This window comes from Telopea speciosissima, chromosome 4, assembly GCF_018873765.1.
Source record: "Telopea speciosissima isolate NSW1024214 ecotype Mountain lineage chromosome 4, Tspe_v1, whole genome shotgun sequence".
Taxonomy (NCBI): domain Eukaryota; kingdom Viridiplantae; phylum Streptophyta; class Magnoliopsida; order Proteales; family Proteaceae; genus Telopea; species Telopea speciosissima.
The window spans coordinates 63,941,933-63,965,280 of record NC_057919.1 but is presented as its reverse complement, the minus strand read 5'-3'; the positions used below and the strand labels follow the sequence as shown (position 1 = coordinate 63,965,280).

The following is a 23,348-nucleotide window of genomic DNA, read 5'->3' as shown; positions in this document are numbered from 1 at the left end:
TCTGGATCTTCTATTTCCGAGCTGTCTCTGTTGACATGTGCCTTAGACATAGCGAGGCGGTAAAGACTGCCTTACCCCCTCTCGAACAAGGTACTTGGACAAGAGTAAGGTGGTCTTTTCGCTACCTCGTAGTCTAGGATGCACACGATAGTAGGGGCAGCTCGACAGGAGAGGACGACGCTGGTGGACTGCTGCTAAAGGAGAAATATAGAAAGAGTGGAGTGGGAACGGTGTAGCTCGGGAATTTAGAATTGTCAATGGAGAAAGAGAGGTAAAAGTTTGCATAGATGGAAAAATCAGAAAAAAAAATTTAGGATGGAAGAGTTTTAATAAATATAGGGTAAGTGTAAGAAAAAAAAATTTAGGATGGAAGAGTTTTAATAAATATAGAGTAAGTGTAAGGATGTGGTAGTAATTGTTCATTTTTTTAATGAAAATCAAAAGACCTTTTTTAATGATCCGGTCAAGAACATTGGCGTTGCGAGATCTACTACACGTGAGAATTGGGTAAAGGGCTTGTGTGGGACCCATAAAACGTGGAACCAACTACGACTAACTGCCGCTGTTTCTCCTCCCGTTCTCTGACCTCTCTCTCTCCCCTCCGACTCTACCTACGATTTTTTACCAAAACAAAAAAAAAAAACCTCTACCTAGGATTTGTTTTTTTTTTCTTGGGGAAAGTTTTCTTTCTGGTCCTAACTAATAATGCCTAACGCTAACCGCACCCCCAGTGCGCTTTCGTTAAACAAAAAAAAAAAAAAAAAGGAATATAACGTCATAGCTTTGGTTTTGTAGGAAACGTCTGATTGCATCTGAATATCAATGATGAACCGTCAGATTCGAATCCCATTTGATCCTTAGTAAAATAGATATTCACAAGCACGAATCGGATGGTTTCTAAAGGCGTACGTACAGGCAGAAGTCCGTACTGAACTACTGATTGCACAACCCCTTGCTTTCGGTGGCTCAATCAGCCGAGCCGGTATGGACTGTGGAGCCGAATCAACTTTACAATCTTCCTCTCACTGTCTCTCTCTCTCCACAGCACAACCGAACTCTAGAGTCTCCATACGTAGCTTTCACTCTCTGCCACTGCTACAGAGTCTTCTCACTTCTGGTCCAACAGACTCCCTCAGCGAACGCATCTCTCTCTGTCCCTCTCTCTCTCTCTCTCTCTACTCTTCTGTGTGTAACTGCAACTTAGGGTTCCTCATTTCCTGATTCCAGTAAGGATCTTACGTTTCGTAAACAATTTATTTCTTGCTACTTCATCTTCCTTAAATTCGTCGCTACAGCTACTTGCCACCGGTAATTTCCTGAACTAGGGTTCTTCGTCGTCGTTAACTCTCTCTTCCAATCTTCCTCGTTTTCTTCTTCCCCTCTCGTTGTTCCTAAGTCATTCGGACGGTCCTAGTGCAAATGCTTTTGGAAATTGTGGTAAGGATAATTTCAGCATTTCCGGATTAGTTTTAATGAATTTTGAACGGAATTTGAAGTTGTTCTTCTTATGCGCTCTGTAGGTTATTGCAGCAGAGTAGAATAAAGTCGATTTACGGAGCAACTCTGGTGTGTGCTCGTTCATTCACGAACGCTCTGTCTTTTGTACGGAGTTTTCTGTTTTCAATTTGGATCAATGAGATTTGGAGGCTTCAATGGTTTCACCATTTCTGGATAAGTTTGAGTGGCTTTTGAACTGAATTTAAAGGTGTTCTCCTTTGGCAATCGGCACGTTATTGCAGCAGATTAGTAGAAAGATCATTTACGAAGTAATTGCGGTGTGTGCTCCTTCGTTTACGAACGCTATTATCAGTTGTATAGTTATTTCTGTTAATCTATTTGCATCAGTGAGATTTGGAGCCTTCTTACGTTAGTATGATGTTGTTAGGCCAGTAATATCTGCTTAAGGCTCGATTTCTAAATGTGAAAATTTTGTTTCTGTTGTCCACTTTGTTGTTGCAGGTCAAACGGCTTGGAGTTCGATCACAGCTTACTCCTCGATTTAGGTTCCCTGTAAATAAGAATCATGAATAAAGAGCTTTTGGATATCCAACCCCGCGAGCTTAAGTTCACGTGTAAGTTCACAAAAGCTAGATCTTTCCATGTTGTTTATTCAATATTTCTGTCTTGGTTTAAGATTATTTCCCTTTTTTCCGTTTCAAGCAACAAGTGGATAAGGAGCTTTACAATTTCAAACCCAACTTTCATCATTATCCTTTTAACGAAGAAATCTAGTAGATTTGAATAGCCTTTTGAAAAAGGGTATCGGTTCAATTACTAGAGCGTGAAGTCCTTTTTGGCCCTCGGAGTAAGCTTCATAGTTTTTCTTTCTTAAAGAAACTGAACCCACGCTAAGTTTATAATACAAATAGTGCCTAGAAAAGGACAAAATCTTTGATGTCCAGGACATTTCATGGGACAATGCTGCTGATCAAATGGAGTACTTGTTGAAGGTGCCAGCTAGTGCAGCGGATAAGCGCCTGAGCTGGTTGCAGTGAGTTCTTGGGATTAGATCTCACATTCAATGTGAGAGGGTAGGAGGTTGTTAAAAATATAATATATCTTTCCTATTCCCCCTTCCCCCACCCCAAATAGTGCCTAGAAAAGGACAAAATTTTCGATGTCCAGGAAATCTCATGGGACAATGCTGTTGATCAAATGGAGTACTTGTTGAAGGTGCTGGCTAGTGCAGTGGATAAGCGCCTGAGCTGGTTGCAGTGAGTTCTTGGGAGTAAATCTCACATTCAATGTGAGAGGCTAGGAGGTTGTTAAAAATGTAATATATATTTCCTATTCCCTCTTCCCCCACCCCCACAAAAAAAAAAAAAAAAAAAAACTTTACTGTATACACCCAATTTGTAGTCCCATGCACCGTTGTCCATTCCCTAAACCTCCAAAATAAATTCACTAGAATTAAGCTCCATGTACATAGTATGTCAAGTCTTTACTCTTTACTGTAATTCCAATGCATTGGTCTCCCTTATGTAAACTGAAATGTATGCTTAGAGTTATGTTAAATGATAACAGAATCACTGTAGTAATAACAAGCAGAATCTCTTTCATTCATTGAGGAAAAAAAACCTTCTAACAAAAAACCTCCCTTGCCTCCACTTTGTTGCTGTCTTTTGTGACATTCAGTAGGTCTTCAAAGTCTTGAATATGTCATTCTCTCCGATCCTTCTCAAGCTTGAAAATCACTCCCCCAATCTTATGCTTTCTTAGATGAGTTTCTGCAAATGAATAAAATTATATTCAGAATTCATTATGCCATGGTTTCTGTTGAAACAATGTATTTCTACCCGATAGGGGTATTTTAGGGTTTTTTTTTTTTTACTTTTTTATGTTTTTCCCTTTACTGATTCTACTTATGTAGAATCAGATTAGGAGTGTGAGTTGTATTTTTCCTCTTATTATAAATAAAGAGGCTTGAGTGTTCATTACACACTCAAGCATTCAGTTCTAAGGGCTGCTAACATGGTATCAAAGCTAATTCTGATCTAAGAGCAGCTTTCTCAGTTTTTTCTGGTTGTTTTCACTTTCCCCTCTCCACGGTTTCTGGTTTTCTCTTCTCCACCACTCTCGGCTCTTCTCTCTCGTTCAGAGCAGCAACTATGAAGTGATCTGATGAAGATTTAGATGCTGCCCTCAATTCTACCTCGTTGAAGACTGAAGACTATTGATGTGACCTAATTCTGCCGGCAGGTCTCCTCCATCCTTGAAGATCAATTTTCCTTTTTTTTTGGAGATTGTTTGCTGCTATTATTGGTGCACACTCTTCCTGTTTGAAGATTGCAGACTTGGATCAAGTACAATTTCAGCCCTGCGATTTCTCCATAAACAAAATTTGACTTAATTTTTCTGACAAAATTAGGATTTTTTATTTACTCATCAGAAGTTGCTGATTTTTGGAGGACTGTTTTATCATCATTCCAGAGGAACTCAATCAAGCTTGTGGCCTCTTTGCATCAGTTCTACTTGCTTCTTTATCCTCTACAGCTCTTGTGATTTGGGTTTTCTTCAAAACCCTAATTGGAGTCGATCTCCTTATTGGCTCTTCTATTTTGGCTTTTTTTGGGGAACTATCTGATCTTCATAAGGAGGAGACTCGGTTCTAGTTGGAGTACTTATTGCTGGCTGGATTGTGAGATCTTCTTCATACCTCATCTCCATCGAATTTAGGTTCCCATGGCTGGTTCTGACATCTCTACTGGTTCGGATGGTCAAGCCAATTCTGGATTTGATGGACAACCTCGAAAAGAGTATCTTGCCTTTGCTGCCTCCATCAAACTTGATGAAATTAATTATCTCATGTGGTCTTGATCAACCTATCTCACTATTGCTGGCTGTGGTCTCATTGGACACATTACAGGCACTGCAGAAAAGCCTTCTACCGATGGTCCTCTTCAGGATCAATGGATTTCTAATGACTCTCAAGTCATGTCTTTCCTTCTTAACTCTATGCAACCAGATCTGGCCAGCGGCTATTTGCTTCTAGACACTGCTGCCCAGATATGGCTGGCTGCGAAGGAAACTTATGGACAGGTTGGTAATGATGCTCAGGTTTATGAATTACGCAAGAAGATTCATGAAACCTCTCAGAAGGACCTCTCCATCTCAAAGTATTATGCTGTCCTACGTAGTCTATGGCAGCATTTGGATCACTACACTGATTACCAGCCCACTAATGCTACTGATATTGCTACCCATCGCAAGCATGTTGACAAGATCAGGGTATATGACTTCCTGGCTGGTTTGAATATGGAATATGATCAGATTCGGGTTCAAGTTATCAGCCGAATCCCTTTTCCTACTTTGGAACAGTCCTATGCCTTAGTACATAATGAAGAAAATTGTTGGACTGCTATGTTGAACACTCCCACAATTGACCGATCAATTTTACATACTGCTGCCACTGTTGCTCCCTTATCTAATGGGCCAAATACTATTGGTGATTCTACAAAAGGGGCTGTGAAGTGTGAGCATTGTCACAAACCCTATCACACAAAGGCTATTTGTTGGAAGCTTCATGGTAAACCAACTGATTTTGAAGCTAAACGTGCTGCTCGTGGGAAATCAAAAAACAAAGCCAATCATACTGAGGCTCTCACCACTGCTCCTACTACTAACACTGGTCTCTCCCAGGATGAACTTCAGGCATTCTGTCGTATGTTACAGGCTTCCGCTGCATCTACTACATCTACTCCTGCCAATCCCTCTACCACTTCAGATTCCAATCTTGCTCATTCAGGTATTTCATTTGTTGGTCATTGTGCATCGGTAGTCTCCTCTCCTTGTATCATAGACTTCGGTGCCATTGATCACATGACTGGATTTCTCTAGCCTTTTTTATCGTTATTCACCTACTTCTGGGAATGACAAAGTTCGAGTAGTTAATGGTTCTCTCTCATCTGTCTCTGGAAAAGGTTCTATCAGCTACTCCCCTTTTATAACCTTATCCTCTGTTTTACATATACCTAACTTTACTACTAATCTTCTATCCATTAGTAGTCTTACTCGTGACCTGAATTGCAAAGTAACTTTTTTCCTTCACACTGTGTTTTTCAGGATCTGGCAATGGGGCGACGATTGGATATGGTAAAGTACATGGTGGATTGTATTTGCTTGATGATGGTTGTCCTCCTCCACCGAAACCACTATCTCCCATTCCCCAAAATTCATTAGTCTCTTTTGAACTTTAGCAATGACATAACTAATCAGGTCACCCCCCTTTAGAAACTTTATCACACTTATTTCCAACATTCGTTAAAAATTGTAATAAGGACGAATATTATTGCGAGGCTTGTGTTTTGGCCAAACAAACTCGTTCCACATATTCTATTTCTAATAAAAGATGTTCTCTTTTTCATATGGTTCATACTGATGTTTGGGGTCCTAGTCGGAAACTTTCCCTTTCTGGCCATCGTTGGTTTGTCTCCTTAATTGATTGTCATTCTAGGAGTACTTGGGTGTATTTGATGCAGATCCAAGGGCCTACATCCGCAAGAATAAGAAGAAGAAGCAGCCCTAGGAGCAGGGCCAAGTGTTTGGAGCCTTAGTTTATTAGTTTTCATACTTAGTTTATTTTTCTTTACTTAGTCTATTTTGTAAACTTAAATTGAACCGGTTCAAACCCTGGTCCAATTTAAGTGATTTTATTCTTTTATAGCTCAGGGAATATTCTTTTATTTTAAGTTGTTTTTTAGTCCCCACACCGCTCCACGATTTCTAAAGAGGGAGTGGCTTGTATTAGGAATCAGCCTAGTGATCAAACTCCTAGGCTGAAAAGGAATTAGGCCATTGGCCATATTATAAATAAAACAAATCGTGGGAGGCTCCCTCACATTCAGAATTTAAAAATCAGTCTCTTGCTTGCTGCCTTGCTCTATTGAGTGTTGTCTTGTGAGTCATATCAAGGTGAAAGGACTGGTGGATCTCTAGTTGACTCCTTGCATCTTGTAGATCGGGAAGACCTGCTACTTGTCTTCAAGTTGCTGCCATTGAAGACCTGCAACTCCAAGTAAGTGGTCAATATTATTAGCCATTCCCCTTCTCCTAATCCTCTAAACACAGCCTCATCAATCCCCATTGTCATCCACCATTAAAACCTATTGATCCATTAAACCCTAAACTTTCACAATTCTGTCCAACACAATTCCACCATCAAATTTCATCCAATTTTCAACTACAGTACCCTCACAGCATTCCCCCCACTCGATCTAATTTCAGACCCATCCCTTCATCAAAACCCTAAATTCCCTCAACCCCCATTAAAACCCAAAACCCTAAATTACAGTTCAGCCACATCCAGCCATCATCAGACCTCCATACCTTGGCCGAGTGACTCTCTCTACCCCTAGAGAACTCGACCTGAAGCCCTTGCCCTAATTCCACCTCTAAACCCTAGATTCCATCACTTTCCTCTTTCCTAAAACCCAAAACCCTCACCCTAGTTGCTGCCCAATTCCATCTAACCTACTTCTATTTTACCAAAAAAAAAATCTAACCTACTTCTACCCATTCAAAACCCATATAACCTAGTTCATTAGACTCCCCTACACTTGCCTAGCTTTACCATATAAGATAATCCCCATTACCCTAATCCTAACCCTAACCCTGCCGACCCCATTTAGTTTGGATAAGGTTATGGTTGTTGTTGTTGTACCCTAACCCTAACCCTAAAATTGACTTACAACCTCAACTTTACCCCCATCGAACCAATAGTTTAACATGTCCTGGTTGTCTGACTCCTAGTAGGTTTTTTACCTATCTAGGACTACATTAGATGTTTTCTCGTGTTTTCAAAATTTTCACAAGTTGGTTCAGACCCAATACAATGCCGCACTCAAAATATTGAGAAGTGACAATGGCAAGGAGTATATGAAGGTCAATTCCAAATATATCTTGCTACCCATGGGATCCTTCATCAGACTAGTTGTGTTGATACACCTGCCCAGAATGGTGTCGTTGACTAAAAAATCGCCATCTCTTAGAGGTGGCTCGGGCTCTTATGTTTGCCCGTACTGTTCCTCCCTAATATTGGGGAGATGTTGTCCTTACTGCCACCTGTCTTATTAATAAGATCCATACCCTAGTTCTTGACTCTCAAACCCCGGCTGACATTTTACAGGGCTCTTCAGCCTTTGTGGTTCCCCCTAAAGTCTTTGGCTGTGTCGTTATGCTAGGGATACTTGGTACCTAAGCAAACTTGAACCCCGTGGCCTTCGCTGCATTTTCTTGGGATATTCTCTATCCCAGAAGGGTTATAAATGTTACTATCCACCCATCCATCATACCCTGGTGAGTATGATGTTGTTTTTCATGAAGCTCTCTCCTATTTGCCTTGAAGTTACTTAATCCATTTTTAGTTTATCCTCATGTTGTTCAGATGTTAAAACTGTCTAATCTAGCTTCTTTCAATTAGTACCTTTTGATTTGTTTTTACAAAGTCATCAAAGTTATATGAGCTGCCTTGTTTATTCTTCCCTTTTCTTCTTTGTACAATGCGATGTAGTTGTTCTTCCTTTGGTTCATGTTTGTAAATGCAGGAATGCCAGGAAATTCATGTTGTTATTTTGTATCTTTTGCAAGTTTGTTCCATACATCTTTTATTATCAAGTATATTTTAAAGCTGACGGATCTGATATATTACATCTTTTCATTTTTGCTAGTTGAGCGGAAGAAGCGAAGTTCGTGCTCAATCCAACTTATCAACAACTCTAATCAGTATGTTGCATTCAAGGTGTGAATAAGTTCTTACATGAATATCAGGACATTGCTTTAGTTGTAGAATTTCCTAGTTTTCTCTAGTAAATTTTTGTCCTTTAAGGTTGCATTTCCTCTCACCACAATGTATATATTTTCTTAAGTTTTGTGATTTGGTGCCCCCCCCCCCCTCTTCCTTTTGTTAACATTTATCTCTGCACTTGCATTATGAAAGTGGGTGTAATTATGAAATGCAAACTCTAGATATTGTACAATGTATCCTACACCTACTTAATTTTTTAAATCCTTGTTGCTGCATAATGCAGCTTCTTAATTTAATGGACCATTAATCTTTGTCCTAGAAAGAGGTTGATGGCAACTAATTTATCTCAAGCGTCATATTGGCAGGTTAAAACTACGTCGCCAAAGAACTATTGTGTGCAACCCAATATTGGCATTGTCCGGCCAACTTCAACTTGTAATTTTACAGGTATGTGCCTTCCACTTAAATATGGTTCAATAACTCCACCTTACGGAATTGTTTCATGACAGTGAATTATCTCTCGAGTGAATACTTTCTTCCAGGTATTGTCTAGATTATATGTAACAAGGACACCTGTTGATCTCAAAGACTGATATGGGGTGTCATATTGTGACTTGGAAAAGCCTATAGTACAGAATCGTTGGCACAATTCTCTCTTCTTTTTTTTTGGATAGATGCACAATTCTCTCTTATTACATCAATTGGTTCGTTTTTTGCTAAAATAAATCTGACGTTTGAAAACTGCCCCATGATGCAGTAGCACTTGACTGATTGGACCAGCATGACCGGGTTTGGAAACCCAATCCCAAACGGAACGGATCCAACCCGGGTTTTTGATCTAACAAGGACTGGTAGTAGTTTAGTTAATTATATGTAGATTTTTTATTTCTTTCTCATGTTTTGCTTTGAGTTGGAACAGGAGACAGAGTTTGAGTCAGTTGGGTTTTACATTCCAGTTGGGAGTCTTAATTCTACAACTTTAAATATGGGCATTGCTTGTAACCGATGGACATATTTGAAAAATAGAAAGTTGATATTGGATTTTTGCTCAACGTGAGTGTGGTGTGACTCTCTTTCTCCCTGCAACTCTGAGTTCCATCTCAGGTGTTTTCCCTTCTCTCATTGGACCTCCACCAATTTGGTATGGGGATAAAGTTAGTGCATGAGATTAGTAGTTAAGTTTAGTGTTTAGTTAGATTAGGATACTTAATAGCTAGATAGAGTTTCTGTTTGGAGTTTATTTATTTTATTGAATGGTATTAGAATGATTAGGAGTCTTTACGAGTCAAATTAGGAATTTGGAAGGTCTATACATATGTAATAACTAATACATCCCCCATCGATTAGATATAATTGAAGTGAAAAATATGAGTTTTTCTAAGAGTTTTGGTGCTGTTGAGCAGTGCATACAGGATTGGTATCCTAAATCCAATTTTTTTCTCTTCTCTTCTTCCTCCCAAGAAGGTTGATCTCATCTCTCTTCCCTCCCTTTTCACCGATCTGATTTCTTCTATTAATAACGCAGTTGCTTCCTTTATCTCAGATCTGATCACATATTTGATTATTGGGCCTGCTTGCATCTAAGATCCAAATCTGGATTTTCGGATTGCATTATCCCGTATCTGATACTGCCGAATTTTAGCAAATGGAGCGTTTTTGTTGCCTGGGTTCATTTTTTATTCATGGAAGTGTTACCTATGCACAACTAGTCCATTGTTAATGCTTTTCTAATGAACATGTGATGTTGGCCTTGAAAACTGATGCAATGTTCAACTGATGGTTGTTCCCCTAAAGCTGAAGAGAAACTTGGCGTCTGTTCTTCTCTACTATATCTGTAGCTTGGAATGGAAAGAATTGGCAGTTGAGAAAATGGCTAGGTAAGTCGGGAAGAAAGACCTTAAAACCTGACACACAGGCCCTTGGAAAAGTTTTGTGGATGATTCACTCACTATTTTTAATCAGGTAGCTCCTTGATTCGAGCCATTTGGGAAGCTGATGTGGCCATTGAAATGCTAAATTTCATGAGCAACTCAACTATAGGAAACACTATTTAATTGACATTTATTCTTAATTTTGCCAAATGAGGGATTTCTGTTGCCATGTGAAAAACATTCCTCATAAGCCAGAGTGGGTGTAGCCGTGGCCAGCATGTAAACCATTTCCGGTAGCTAATTAAGCTTCCATGTGACGGATAAAAGACCACGCATGGAACTAGAACCCTATGTGTTTGTAAATTCAGTTCAACTAGGTGTTATTATGCAGCATCTGGGTTTCTGCTCTCTCTCTCTGTGCCTCCCACCAAAAAAAAAAACTCTTTTCTTCTTTTGGGCTCCATTTGTTTCAGGTGAATGTGTTTTACTGAAACCATAAAAGAAAAAAATAAACTGCCTGGGAAAAAGGGCTTTGGTTTGGTCACTCCCACATAGGAAGAGTCTCCTGTATGGCCCTAATAACTGCCATGGGTGGGTTGGAGGAGCACACATTTTGTGGACAGGTAGGGCTTAAAGTCTGCTGATTACATGTCAAGCTCAGCCCAGAAGTAGTTGGCCATATGGAAAAATAGAAATGAAACTTTTCGGACAATGGTTGAGAATAGATGGACGGTTGAATATATGATGGAGAATACCAAATACATGGGGGGATGGGTATATGACCGAGTATGATCTGAAATTCGATGCATGGTCTATACATGGGCAGTTCAAACTTCAAACTATACCCTATCTATCCAACAGTTGGAAGTTGGAGCTGCCATATCACCCTTCCACATGGAACAATTTGGTGGACCTAATGCAATAACAGTTCCGAACTAGAAGAACCAGAACTGACTAGCAGAACCAGGATCATCAAAGCAGAGAAATAGAGCCGCTTAGGGAGGAAATTGAATAAATGATAACTTGGAACAGAGAGATCAGAAAGGCCTATAGGTTTGGTCGAGTGCTACTCTTATATCAATAGAATATGTCTGCAGAAAATCTCAGTAAGTTCTAGTATGGGCTTTGCAGAGTTTTCCTAGTTATAAGTTATAACTAGGAAATCAGAGGTACAGATCTGGAGCTAGAATTCTAGTTAGTAGTTCTCAGTAAACAAATCAGAATTCCAGAGAGCAAAATATCAGAAACTTGTATGCGAATTTTGAGCCAAATCTGATCAGTAGCCTGAGAGCTAGACAGCAACCTGAAAACTTGAATGAAAACAGGGGGGTGCCGTGTTTGTTAGAATACTCGATTAAGATGACCTGTTGTGATTGATAGTGATGTAGGAGCAATTCCTTGGACCAGGCCAAACCTGTGGGGGACCCATATGAAGATAAACAGGGTCCAATTGGGCTTTTGAGTTCAGTAGGATTTTTAGTTTATTTATTTATTCGGGTTTTATTAGTTGGGTTTATCTTGTAATTTCCTGTAAAAGTTTTAATAGGTTAAGTATTGCAATTGGGCTTTTGAGTTCAGTAGGATTTTTAGTTTTTATTTATTCGGGTTTTATTAGTTGGGTTTATCTTGTAATTTCCTGTAAAAGTTTTAATACGTTAAGTATTGCAAGAGTTTGAATCCAAGTTTGAATTCAGTTTAGAGTCCAAGTTAGAGTCCTGTTTTGTTTTAGTTAATGGCTGGGAGTCTTTTAATTTCATCTTTAAATACAAGTTCGTAACCTTCCTTTTATTCAGATTTGAGAATGAAGTTTATTTGAGTTGTGCCGGATTGGTACGATAACAAGGTCGTGTGACCTCTCTCTCTCCTCCTTCCTCTCCTTTTCCCCTTGCGAGATCTTCTTTCTTGTTTCAGTGGCCTTCCATCTATGTTCTCACCTTCTTTCTTCCCTTTAAAATCTTCTTCATCTTTCATTACTGTTAATATTGGCTTTACCTTTTGTTTTCTGCGACTAACGATAGTAACAGCACATAGGAGGAGTCCATCGATTTCCTTTACCTTCCCTTTGTTCCTCTTCATATTTTGGCGTAGATGGTCTCACCATAATTGACCTTAACCCTCAGGTTTCTAGTCTTAGGTCTTCTCCTGTTGTAAAAAATCAACTCAAAACCAAATCTGGTTTCTGCTCACTGTCAGTTCTGAGTTGCAGAAACTCTATTAGCTTGTTAGATGGTCTTCCAAGTCTGCGATTGGTTGCTATCAATAGGGCTGAGTCTATTGAATGGTCTCCAAACAGGAGAGATCTCATCTGCTACTTGAATCCAGTTCGGTTTTATTGCCTGACCATAGGAGACTAGGAGTTGTGAGGTTAAAGATGACTTTTCCTTCCCCATGATAGCTTTAGCTTTTCATTTATTACCGCTCCTTTCTCCCTTTATTCCACTTAGTCCATATTTTAAATACCCTTCCAAGTCTATCCTAGATCAATAAATCTAATACCTTTTGTGTCCTCCCTCTTGTTCCTATCCAATAGCCTTTCAAGTATTACCTGGCATTATTTCTTGTAATTGCGCCGTCTAGTACTCTGGTGGGCCCATAAGCGATCTGAGTCTGGTTTCGTAACCCCGGATCCGCATCAGATAGATAAGATAGATGAGTAGAAGAGGCCTTGATTTGGACCTGGACCAATTACTAAGTTATATTGGAAAACAAAAGTTCAAACTAAGACTGACTTGCACCAGGCTGTCACACAGCTTTGAGAACTCCAAGTGCATCTAGGATTAAGAAAACATTTAAAAATCAAACTGGAAAAAGGATTAATTCAATTGCTGCCATGATTATTAGGTGGAGTAACAATCAAAATTCAAAATAATACCTATTTTCTAACCATGGCCAGTATTGTCATTGAACTCCTAACCTACATTCAAAATCAAACTGGAAAAAGGATTGATTCAATTGCTGCCATGATTATGAGGTGGAGTAACAATCAAAATTCAAAATAATACCTGTTTTCTAACCATGACCAGTATTGTCATTGAACTCCTAACCTCACAAGGAAACACCCTCGCAGGCCAGATCCTCCTTGTTAAATTATGTACACCTTTTGGGTGTTTTATTTATTTTTTATTTATGTATTTATGAGCAAGGGTAGAAATGTAATTAGGGCTGTGACACTGTTCATGTGAACAGTGTCGTGAACAGTATCGTGAATAGTGTTTCTCCTTGTAATCTCTTTTATTATTATTATAAATAGAGAGCTTGACTGATCTCATTGATCATTCAAGCATTATTCCACAAACCTGCTTTGTTAACATGGTATCAGAGCCAAAATTTCTCTGATCTAAGTTTTCAAAACCCACCCCCTTCCTATCGTTTTTTCTTTCCTCCCCTTCTCTCGATTTCTTGTCTCTCCTTTTTTCCCCTTTGCTTCTCCTCCCTTCCTAAGGGCAGCTCTACAGAGGTGATCATATGATCTAGTTGCTGCCCTATTCCCACCTCTGTTTTTCCCCTTTATGAGATAATTTATTTGGTTCGATTGCTGCTGGTTCCTGTTTACGATTTTTGGAGTTTCCAAAATTTTGAAGCCCTAGCCACTACCATTGATCAAGGCTGGTTTTCTGCATATTGGACACTCATCTGCGATCTGGACCAGCTGCCCTCAAGCCTCTTTTGGTTGTTGAAGACCCCTTCTCCCAATCGATTCCTCTTTTTAGGGTTTTCTAAAACCCTGATCATTATCGATTTTTGGGAGTTGGGCTGTTTGCTGTTGTTTTTTTATTGGAGCTTCTTCTCTTCATTAAGGACATCCTCTACAGGTTTCTGGACAGATTCGATCAAGCTTCTTCGTCAAATTTTTTTTGGATCCCCATCACCACATCGATCTCCAATTTCGGGTTCTCTTCCAAAATCCTGACATTGTCGATCTCAGTAGAAGGGATCTCTCTGTTGCTGCTGATTTTTTGGGAGCTGTTTTGTTCTTCATATTGGCCCACTCCACCTTGATTTCAGCTCTTGGTTTGGTGTAATTGCTGGTTTTTCATTCTCCACAGCCTTGTTGCAACTATGGGTGACTCTGCTGATTCCACTGCAACTTCTAATCAACCTGGACATGAAAAATCAGATTATCATACTTTTCAGCCTAATCCCATCAAACTTGATGGCAGCACCTACCTATTGTGGTCTCGGTCAGCCTCTTTTGCTATTGCTGGCCGTGGTCTCACTGGCCACATTGATGGCATTGTTCCCATGCCTGCTGCCCCAGGTGCTGCCTTGACTCGCTGGCTTGCTAACAATGGTGTTCTCATGTCTTATTTGATTGGTTCTATGACTTCGGACATTGCACATGGGTTCCTCCTTTTTGATACAGCTTCTCAGGTTTGATCAGCCTGTAAGGAAACGTACGGACAGCTTGGTAATGATGCACAGGTCTATGAACTCAGGAAGAAGGTTCTTCATACTACTCAGGGGGACTTAACAGTCTCTAAATATTATGCTACTCTGCACAACCTTTGGCAACAGTTGGACCACTTCCCTGATTACCAACCTGATAATGCTACTAAGCTGGCTGCCTATAAGAAACATGCGGATAAAATCAGGGTCTATGACTTCTTGGCTGGGTTGAATGTTGAGTATGACCCAATTCGTGTTCAAGTGTTGGGCCATTCCCCTTTTCCCACACTTGAGCAGTCTTATGCCTTGGTCTCCTCTGAAGAAAATCGCCGAGCTGCTATGTTGCACCCTGCTGTCCCTGACAGATCAGCCCTCCAGACTACTGTACTGGCTCCTTCTACACCAGTTGGCACTCTCTGTGTTGGTGGTACTACTATCGGCACCATTACTTGTGAGCATTGTCATAAGCCTTATCACACCAAAGACAAATGTTGGAAACTTCATGGGAAGCCCGCTGACTTTGAGGCTAAACGGGCTGCCAAACGAAACCAAAACCAAGGCCAATCAATCGAGTCACATCGCAGCCCCTACTATTGACACCGGCCTATCTCAGGAGGATTTACAGCATTCCTACGTGTGCTAAAGTCTTCCATTTGTCGCCTCTACTACACCAGCCTCGCCACTTCGTCTACTCCTTCAGGTTCACACTTTGCTCGGTCAGGTATTTCGTTTGGTGGTTATTGTGCCTCTGTAGCTTTCCATCCTTGGATCATTGATTCTGGAGCTACAGATCACATGACCGGGTCCTCTAGCCTCTTCCATTGTTATTTTCCTACCTCTGGGAAAGACAAAGTCAAGGTGGTTGATGGTTCCCTTTCCTCCATTTCTGGAAAAGGAATCATGTACTGCACTCCTTCCCTTCCTTCGTCCAATGTTTTACATATTCCAAATTTTACTACTAACCTTCTTTCTATTAGTAGTATAACTCTTGATCTTAACTGCAAAGTAACATTTTTTCCTTCCCATTGTGTTTTTCAGGATCTGGACTCTGGGAAGACGATTGGATTGGGTAAAGTGCATGGTGGCCTGTACCTGCTTGATGATGGACGTCTCACTCCACCTCCATTACTACCACTACATCAGAATTCCTTAGTATCTTCTGAAATTTATCAGTGACACTCTAGATTAGGTCACCCCCCCTTAAGCATCTTAGCATCTTTATTTCCTACTTTGGTCAAACATTATTATAAGACCGATTTCTTTTGTGAGGCTTGTGTTCTGGCCAAACAGACACGTTCAACTTATTCTATTTCTAATAAAAGGAGTTTTTCACTTTTTCACTTAGTACATTCTGATGTTTGGGGCCCCAGTCGTAAGACTTCGGTTTCTGGTCACCGTTGGTTTGTCTCTTTTATTGATTGTCATTCTAAACACACATGGGTTTATCTTTTACACACTAAAAGTCTAAGTTTTTTCTTGTTTTCAGCATTTCCATAACACGGTCAAAACTCAGTTCAATGCTACTCTCAAAGTCTTGAGAAGTGATAATGGAACTGAGTAAACAGAGACTCAACTTCAGAAATACCTTGCTGATAATGGGATTGTTCATCAGACAAGTTGTGTTGATACCCCAGCCTAAAATGGTGTGGCTGAAAGGAAGAACCGACACTTGTTGGAAGTGGCCAGGGCATTGATGTTTTCGCGCCATGTTCCATCCCAATATTGGGGGGATGCTATTCTTACTGCAACCTATCTTATTAATCGGTTGCCCTCCCGTGTTCTTGACTCCTGCAGTCCGGCCGATATTTTACCTTAGAATTCCACCTTTGTGGTTCCTCCCAAAGTTTTCGGTTGTGTGTGTTATGCCAGAGACACTAAACCTCATGGCAAATTTGATCATCGTGGGTTAAGGTGTATTTTTTTGGGTTATTCTCCAACCCAGAAAGGTTATAAGTGTTACCACCCTCCTTCTCGTCGTACTTTGGTCAGTATGGATGTGGTCTTTCATGAAAGTCTTGCCTATTATCAGTCTACACATCTTCAGGGGGAGAATTTTGGTTCCAGTGAAGATGTGCTTGTGTTTCCTCCCCTTGAAATTCCTCCTTTGGCTGCTGCCCAGCCTCCTACCGCTGCTGCCCACCATCCTACCGCTGCTGTCCAGCCTTCTTTGGTTGCTGCCCAGCCTCCTTTGGCTGCTGTCCCTTCATCTGTAGGGACTCCTTTACAGGGGGAGTATGTAGGAAATAATGGTAGTAATGATCATTGTCAGGGGGAGTTGACTCCAGTCCAGAGAACTATTAGTGAATTTCAGAAGAGAATTGACAACTCTAATATCATCACCTACAAGAGACACTCCAATAGAGGGCAGCATCAATCCACTGTGGCATCAATACCTATCCAATTGCCGACCCAGGAGTCAGATCCTCCTCCTCCTTGTGGTGAGACCTCTCCTTCCGATCTACCTATTGCTCATCGAAAAGGTACTAGGACTTGCACCCTGCATCCCATTTCTCGCTTTGTTTCTTATAGTTCTCTTTCTCCATCTTTTCGTGCATTTGTGTCATCTCGTTCTTCTGTTCCTATTCCTAAAAACTGGCAGGAAGCATATGTAGATGGAAAGTGGAAGGCAGCTATGTTGGAAGAAATAAGAGCTTTAGAAAAAAACAACACTTGGGATCTTGTAACCCTCCCTCCAGGAAAAAAACCAGTGGGATCTAAGTGGGTGTTTGTGGTCAAACAAAAGATTGATGGGTCTGTGGATCGGTATAAGGCACGTTTGGTTGCAAAGGGCTTCACCCAAACATATGGGATTGACTATCAGGAGACTTTTGCCCCTGTTGCAAAATTGAATACAGTTCGGGTTTTACTATCGTGTGCAGTTAATCTTGGATGGGATCTCCAATAGTTGGATGTGAAGAATGCCTTCCTAAATGGGGAACTTTGTGAGGAGGTATACATGGATATTCCACCAGGTTTTTCTTCTGACAATAATGAAGGCAAGGTGTGCAAATTGAAGCGAGCATTGTATGGGCTGAAGCAGTCACCTCGAGCATGGTTTGGTCGGTTCCACAAGGCAATGACATCTGTTGGCTACAAGCAAAGTAATGCTGATCATACTCTCTTTATAAAGAGGGCTGGTGAGAAGCTCACTGTTCTTATAGTGTATGTGGATGACATTGTGGTTACAGGCAATGATGGGGATGAGATCAGCCGGTTGAAGAGGTTTCTTGGGCAGGAATTCGAGATTAAAGATCTAGGGCCGCTACGGTACTTTCTTGGGATTGAGGTTGCCAGATCTTCTAAAGGCATCTTTCTCTCCCAAAGGAAGTATGTCCTAGACTTGTTGGCTGAAACTGGTCTGTTTGGATGTCACCCTTCAGATATTCCTATGGAGGCTACTGTTCGTCTCAAAGAAAAGGAGGGTGAACCTATTGATAAAGGCCGGTACCAACGCCTAGTGGGAAAGTTGATTTATCTCTCACACACTCGTCTAGATATTGCTGTTGCTGTGAGTGCTGTGAGTCAGTTCATGCATGATCCCTATTCTTCCCATATGGAGGTTATTCTACGGATTCTCCACTACTTGAAGTCAGCTCCTGGAAAAGGCATTCTTTTGTCTCCTAATGGTAACCTACAGGTAGAGGCGTATACCGATGCTGATTGGGCTGGTTCTGCAGATTGGAAGTCTATCTCTAGTTACTATTCTTTTGTAGGTGGCAATTTGGTCACTTGGCGTAGCAAGAAGCAGAATGTGGTGGCTCGTTCTAGTGCTGAAACCGAGTTTCGGGTTATGGCACAAGGTATTTGTGAGTTACTTTGGTTGAAAGGCTTGCTACAAGATCTTGGTGTTCCTGTTCATCTTCCCATGATGTTGTACTGTGATAACAAAGCTGCAATCAGTATTGCACACAACCCGGTACAGCATGATCGCACTAAACATGTTGAAGTGGACAAACATTTCATCAAGGAAAAGCTGGAAGAAGGGTTGATTTGTGTTCCCTTTGTGAAGTCTGCTGATCAGGTTGCTGATATCTTCACTAAGGGATTATCTGGGAAATTGTTCCATCCCATTCTAGTCAAGTTGGGCATGATTGATATATTTGCACCAACTTGAGGGGGAGTGTTAAATTATGTACACCTTTTGGGTGTTTTATTTATTTTTTATTTATGTATTTATGAGCAAGGGTAGAAATGTAATTAGGGTTGTGACACTGTTCACGTGAACAGTATCGTGAATAGTATTTTCCCTTGTAATCTCTTTTATTATTATTATAAATAGAGAGCTTGACTGATCTCATTGATCATTTAAGCATTATTCCACAAACCTGTTTTGTTAACACTCTTGTTCTTCAATTGCATCAGGACCACACAGGAAGGCCTTCCTATGTCTGCTCAAAGAACCTTTGCCTAGGAAAATTTTTAATTATTTCTGAACTTAATTATAAAACGAGGAAAACAACTTCCTTTAGCTTATCAAAACAGAAAGGGGGGTCTTTGTCAATCATTCTATTTCCAGTGGCATTGACTTAAGCTAAGAGAGTTTGAGATTTACAGTATCCAAGAATACATTATTTCCTTAAATAAGAAATAAGAGTTGAGCTGCTTAAATAAAGCTGCTATGACACTGTTCCAGCTCCGATGTGAATTTCCCTGTATAAAGAAAAGGATTACAAACTATTGCAACCAAGTGGGCGAACCTTGGCGCAACGGTTAAGTTGCGCTATTGCAACCTGTTGATTGCAGGTTCGAAACTTGGAAACATCCTCTCCTGCGAACAAAGGGTAAGTCTGCATACATTTGCCTCTCCTAGACTCTGCAGTAGTGGGAGCCTTGTGCACTGGGACACTCTCTCTCTCAAAGAAAAGGATTGCAGCTCCTAGTGGAACAACAGTGAAACTAAATCATGTTACACATTAATTTGTTACTCCCCTTTTCATGTTGTAGGTCTCTTTCAGTCTTTAATGGGGAACTGATGTTCTCTTTGTAACTTCTGTGACTCTTTTCTGTCTTCAATTTGAAGTTGATGTGCTCTTTGTGAGTTTTGTGAATCATATATGCCTGATGACTGATGTCTATGGATCATACAATGACCTTGCATATTTCTTATTCTATAGTAATGAATTCCATTTGGTGTCTCATATATTGAAGGAATGGTGAAGTTAGAATAATATTATGAAGAAATCACAGAAGGTAGCATTTATCATGTAATGCTCTTATTCTCTTGGATGCTATGCTACTGACTAGATAGGTGCATGGCTTGCTTAAATCGGTTACTTACACTTTGCATTTGGTGTCAACATAGTTACAATGCAAGCTCAACGGGAAGCTCCACCTGATATGCAGTGTAAAGATAAATTCCTAATCCAGAGCACAATAGTTCCCTTTGGGACAACAGAGGAGGATATTAAACCTAGCATGGTAAGTTTTAGTTGTTGCAATTGTATTTAAATTGTTATTCGTGTTTCTTATTGTTTCCTTTGACAGTTTATGAAGGATGGTTTCAAATATATTGAAGAGAATAAGTTGAAAGTGGTTCTTGTTAGCCCAGCTCATTCGCCAGTACTGCAGCCTATTAATGGAACCGGGAAGCTGGATTCAGCACATGACGGTTCAATTTCAAGAGACCAAATACTCAATGGAGTTGAAAACTATCCTCCATCTCATATGGTAAATTACATTATTCCATTGGTGGCAGATAGGGACACAGGCATAATTTTTGTTTTATAATTTAATTAGTTAACTTTACCTTTCATTTTTTTAATTCTCCTTTCCATTGCAGTTGTGCCTCTTAATTTTTCTGAAAAACCATTGGGGTCGTTTTTAATGCGGATGTATTTGCTAATTGTGGTACACCTGCTGTTTTTGCAGCAATGATTTCACTGCATCTGTCCTACTTTACTTCAAAACTCTTGTTTCCTACAATGACTTTAGTGAAGGCAGTGTTTCATTCATTTATGGGTCATTGAAGTTAAGCAGTGGTTTCTTAAACTATGTTTAGGTGGCTGCATGGTGGAGCATTTGTGAAGATCATGTTTCTTTTCCCCTTTTTTTTTTGATAAGTTTTGTAATTAACATTAGGAAAAGAGAACGCCACCCCGTCGCGCAGCGCACGCTGCCCCTGTGCCCTGACACAGGGGCACGCGAAATGACCGCCGCATCTCCCTGGAACCCCGGAAATGACCAGGGGTGTGGTGGTCATTTTGTGCGCCCGTGTCAGGGTGCAGGAGCGGCGTGCGCTGCGTGACCGAGTGACGTTCTTTCTCCCATGCATTATATAAATTGCCTAGATTTCATTTATGATTGGAACATTGTGATTTCCAAATCAACCAGGAATCAAGTATTGGTATATCCTTTTGAGGCCTCTTGTTTCAAAAGGAAGTTCAGCAATACAATTATACTAGAGAACTTTTTTCTTCAGTTGGACTTACAGTAGATGTCATTAGATTGCCTATCACATGACAATATTCCCCGTCCCCTCCCGCCCCCACCCCCACCCCCACACCCACCCCCACCCCGGTCAGGTACCTACTGCTGTGGAGGAGTTGAAACCTAGTAAAGATGTGGATTCAAAACCAGCTAAGAGTGTGGAGGAGTTGAAACCTAGTAAAGTTGTGGATTCAAAACCAGCTAAGAGTGTGGAAGAGTTGAAATTAGCAAAGGAAATAGAGGAATTGAAACTAGCAAAGGAAATTGAGGAGCAAAAGCTGGCTAAGGCTACTGAGGAGTTGAATTCAAAGCTAAAAGAATGGAAAGTGAAGCTTAGTGAGGTCAGTAAATCTTACAACTTCTTGTTTCCAAGTTAGGAGAATTATAACCTGAGACTTTCTAACCGGTTGCTTTCTTGCTTTCTCCCATGTGCTTGTGTGATCTGTGAATGGATTTTTTCCGATGTCTTTGCAAAGGGTTGGGAACTGCCAGAGGGATTATCTGGCCTCTTAGTCTATCTCCTGAGATAGTGAAATCATTTCATAAGCTAGTTATAGACCCCTCTATCCAGAATTACAGGAAATATCTGAACAATAATTGTGTCAATTAATCAGCATGAGTACCCCCCCCCCCTTTTTTTTTAATGCTGTTCTGATGATGGGGCCTTGGTGCAACAGTAAGGTTTCTCCATTGCGACCTAGTGGTTGTGGGTTCGAGTCGGGAAACAGCCTCTCTGCGAACCGGGGGTAAGGCTGTGTACATTATGACCCTCCCAAGACCCCGCAGTGGCGGGAGCCTTGTGCACTGGGTACACCCTTTTTGTTTTTCTGATGATGGGGAGATAAATTTTGAAAATTTGCATCTGGAGTTCACTTTCACGTGATCTTCGCTAGTATTGTTTTGGACCAAGTTTCCATTCAGCCACAATGAATGAGAATCCATGCACTGAGGCAGGGTCAGATGCGCGCAGGGGTATCGGAGGGTATTTAGGGAAAAATATTAAAACCTAGGAGAGGTTTGCCAACCCTAGGATGGTGGGTTTTCATTCATCAGGTGCTGGAGGGAAACCTAGGAGGGGTTTGTCTTACATGTTCACAGTCATAAGTCTCCTTGCTAAATCTGCAGAATAATATTTATGGTGTCAGATTTTCTTTGCAGGCTGATACTTCCATTGCAAAGCTAAAAGCTGAGGGGAACACAATCATTCAAGAGAGAGAAGCATTGCGGCAAGAACTTGTGAGTAATTTTCTGATTGTACCCTGCTGACGTTTTCACTATTTTTGTATGGTCACGACTATAGGTTTAAACCCTGAAAATCTTCCAGTCATCACTAATTTGCCATCACTAGGACTAAATATGTGAAACGTGAGATAAAATCTTCGTGATTTGGTAAAAGGTCCTCCCATATGGTGAGTAGATCTATCTGTTATTGATTTTAGTCTTGGTGGCTGCACTAAGGTTTCTCCATTGTGACCTAGTGGTCGCTGGTTCTCCGTGAAGTGGAGGTAAGGCTGTGTACATTATGATCCTCCCCAGACCCCACAGTGGCGGGAGCCTCGTGCACTGGGTACACCCTTTGGCTTTAGCGTGGTACTTGAGCTCAAATATCCTGTAGGATTCCATTTACACCATGATTCAATCAATCCAAAGTACTTTGAACAACTTAAAGAGTTTGTATCCACAAACCTCCAAGAAATTGATTTGATTCAGGAATCCCTTGCTGCTATATAGTGATCCTTCCCTCCCATTTACCAGATTTTTTGCAGCATCATACTGCTTGGTTCATCTTCATTTGACCAAGTATAAATTATAAATGAAGCTGCTTGTTTACTGGTTTCTGCCTTATTTGTTAATCCCCTCCCCCCCATCTGGACCGCTGTGGTAAATGGATAATCTTTATTTAATTCCCTTTTAACCCTACTTAAGTGCAATTTTGTCTTCTAAGAGTCCTGTGACTACAAATTCTTCCTGATTATAATTCTGCTGTTGACGTCGCCTTTTTCCCCTTGTTAGGCTGTTTTGAGAAGGAAGAACGGTGTGAGAAGAGTTAATGTGGGTTTCCCCTTACTGTTTGTTTGTATGGTGGGACTTATTGGTGTGGTACTTGGATACATTCTGAAGAGATGACTCGTCCAGAAAGGCAACTGGAGAAATACTAGTTCTGTGCTAATTAGAAATTCAGAGGAAAAGACATTATTCGTCCACTGTGTAAGGTCAAACTGATGGTGGTTTAAGGAGATCTTCGTTTTTTTTTTATTATGATGATTTTGCAAATCAGATCTAGTGATAAACTGATTTAGTTGTGAATATTAAGGAGAACCCTTTATAGTGGTGGTAGAAACGTCTTGTAAAGCAGTCTACGACTCTACGTTCTATGAATAATAGTGGTATGGTTGTTTACAGTAACTACAACACCCTCCCAA

The 23,348-nt window shown here is 40.6% G+C and overlaps 1 protein-coding gene across 3 annotated transcripts; it reads left to right on the top strand.

Annotated features, from left to right (window-relative positions):
* The first annotated feature begins 1,445 nt into the window (after positions 1 to 1,445).
* On the top strand, positions 1,446 to 23,119 carry LOC122658124 (vesicle-associated protein 2-2-like). Of its 3 annotated transcripts, none has more exons than XM_043853020.1 (9): positions 1,446 to 1,775; positions 1,960 to 2,072; positions 8,166 to 8,236; positions 8,608 to 8,689; positions 19,802 to 19,917; positions 19,984 to 20,166; positions 21,021 to 21,266; positions 22,084 to 22,161; positions 22,939 to 23,104. In XM_043853020.1, exons 2-9 carry the CDS (start codon positions 2,024 to 2,026, stop codon positions 23,050 to 23,052), a joined length of 939 nt encoding a protein of 312 aa, XP_043708955.1. In that variant the 5' UTR covers positions 1,446 to 1,775; positions 1,960 to 2,023; the 3' UTR covers positions 23,053 to 23,104. The 3 variants fall into 3 exon arrangements, with proteins under 3 accessions (XP_043708955.1, XP_043708956.1, XP_043708957.1); XM_043853021.1 differs by lacking the exon at positions 1,446 to 1,775 and having other exon boundaries at positions 1,865 to 2,072; positions 21,021 to 21,092; positions 21,144 to 21,266; positions 22,939 to 23,119; XM_043853022.1 differs by lacking the exons at positions 1,446 to 1,775; positions 19,984 to 20,166 and having other exon boundaries at positions 1,866 to 2,072; positions 22,939 to 23,117.
* The last annotated feature ends 229 nt before the right edge of the window (positions 23,120 to 23,348 follow it).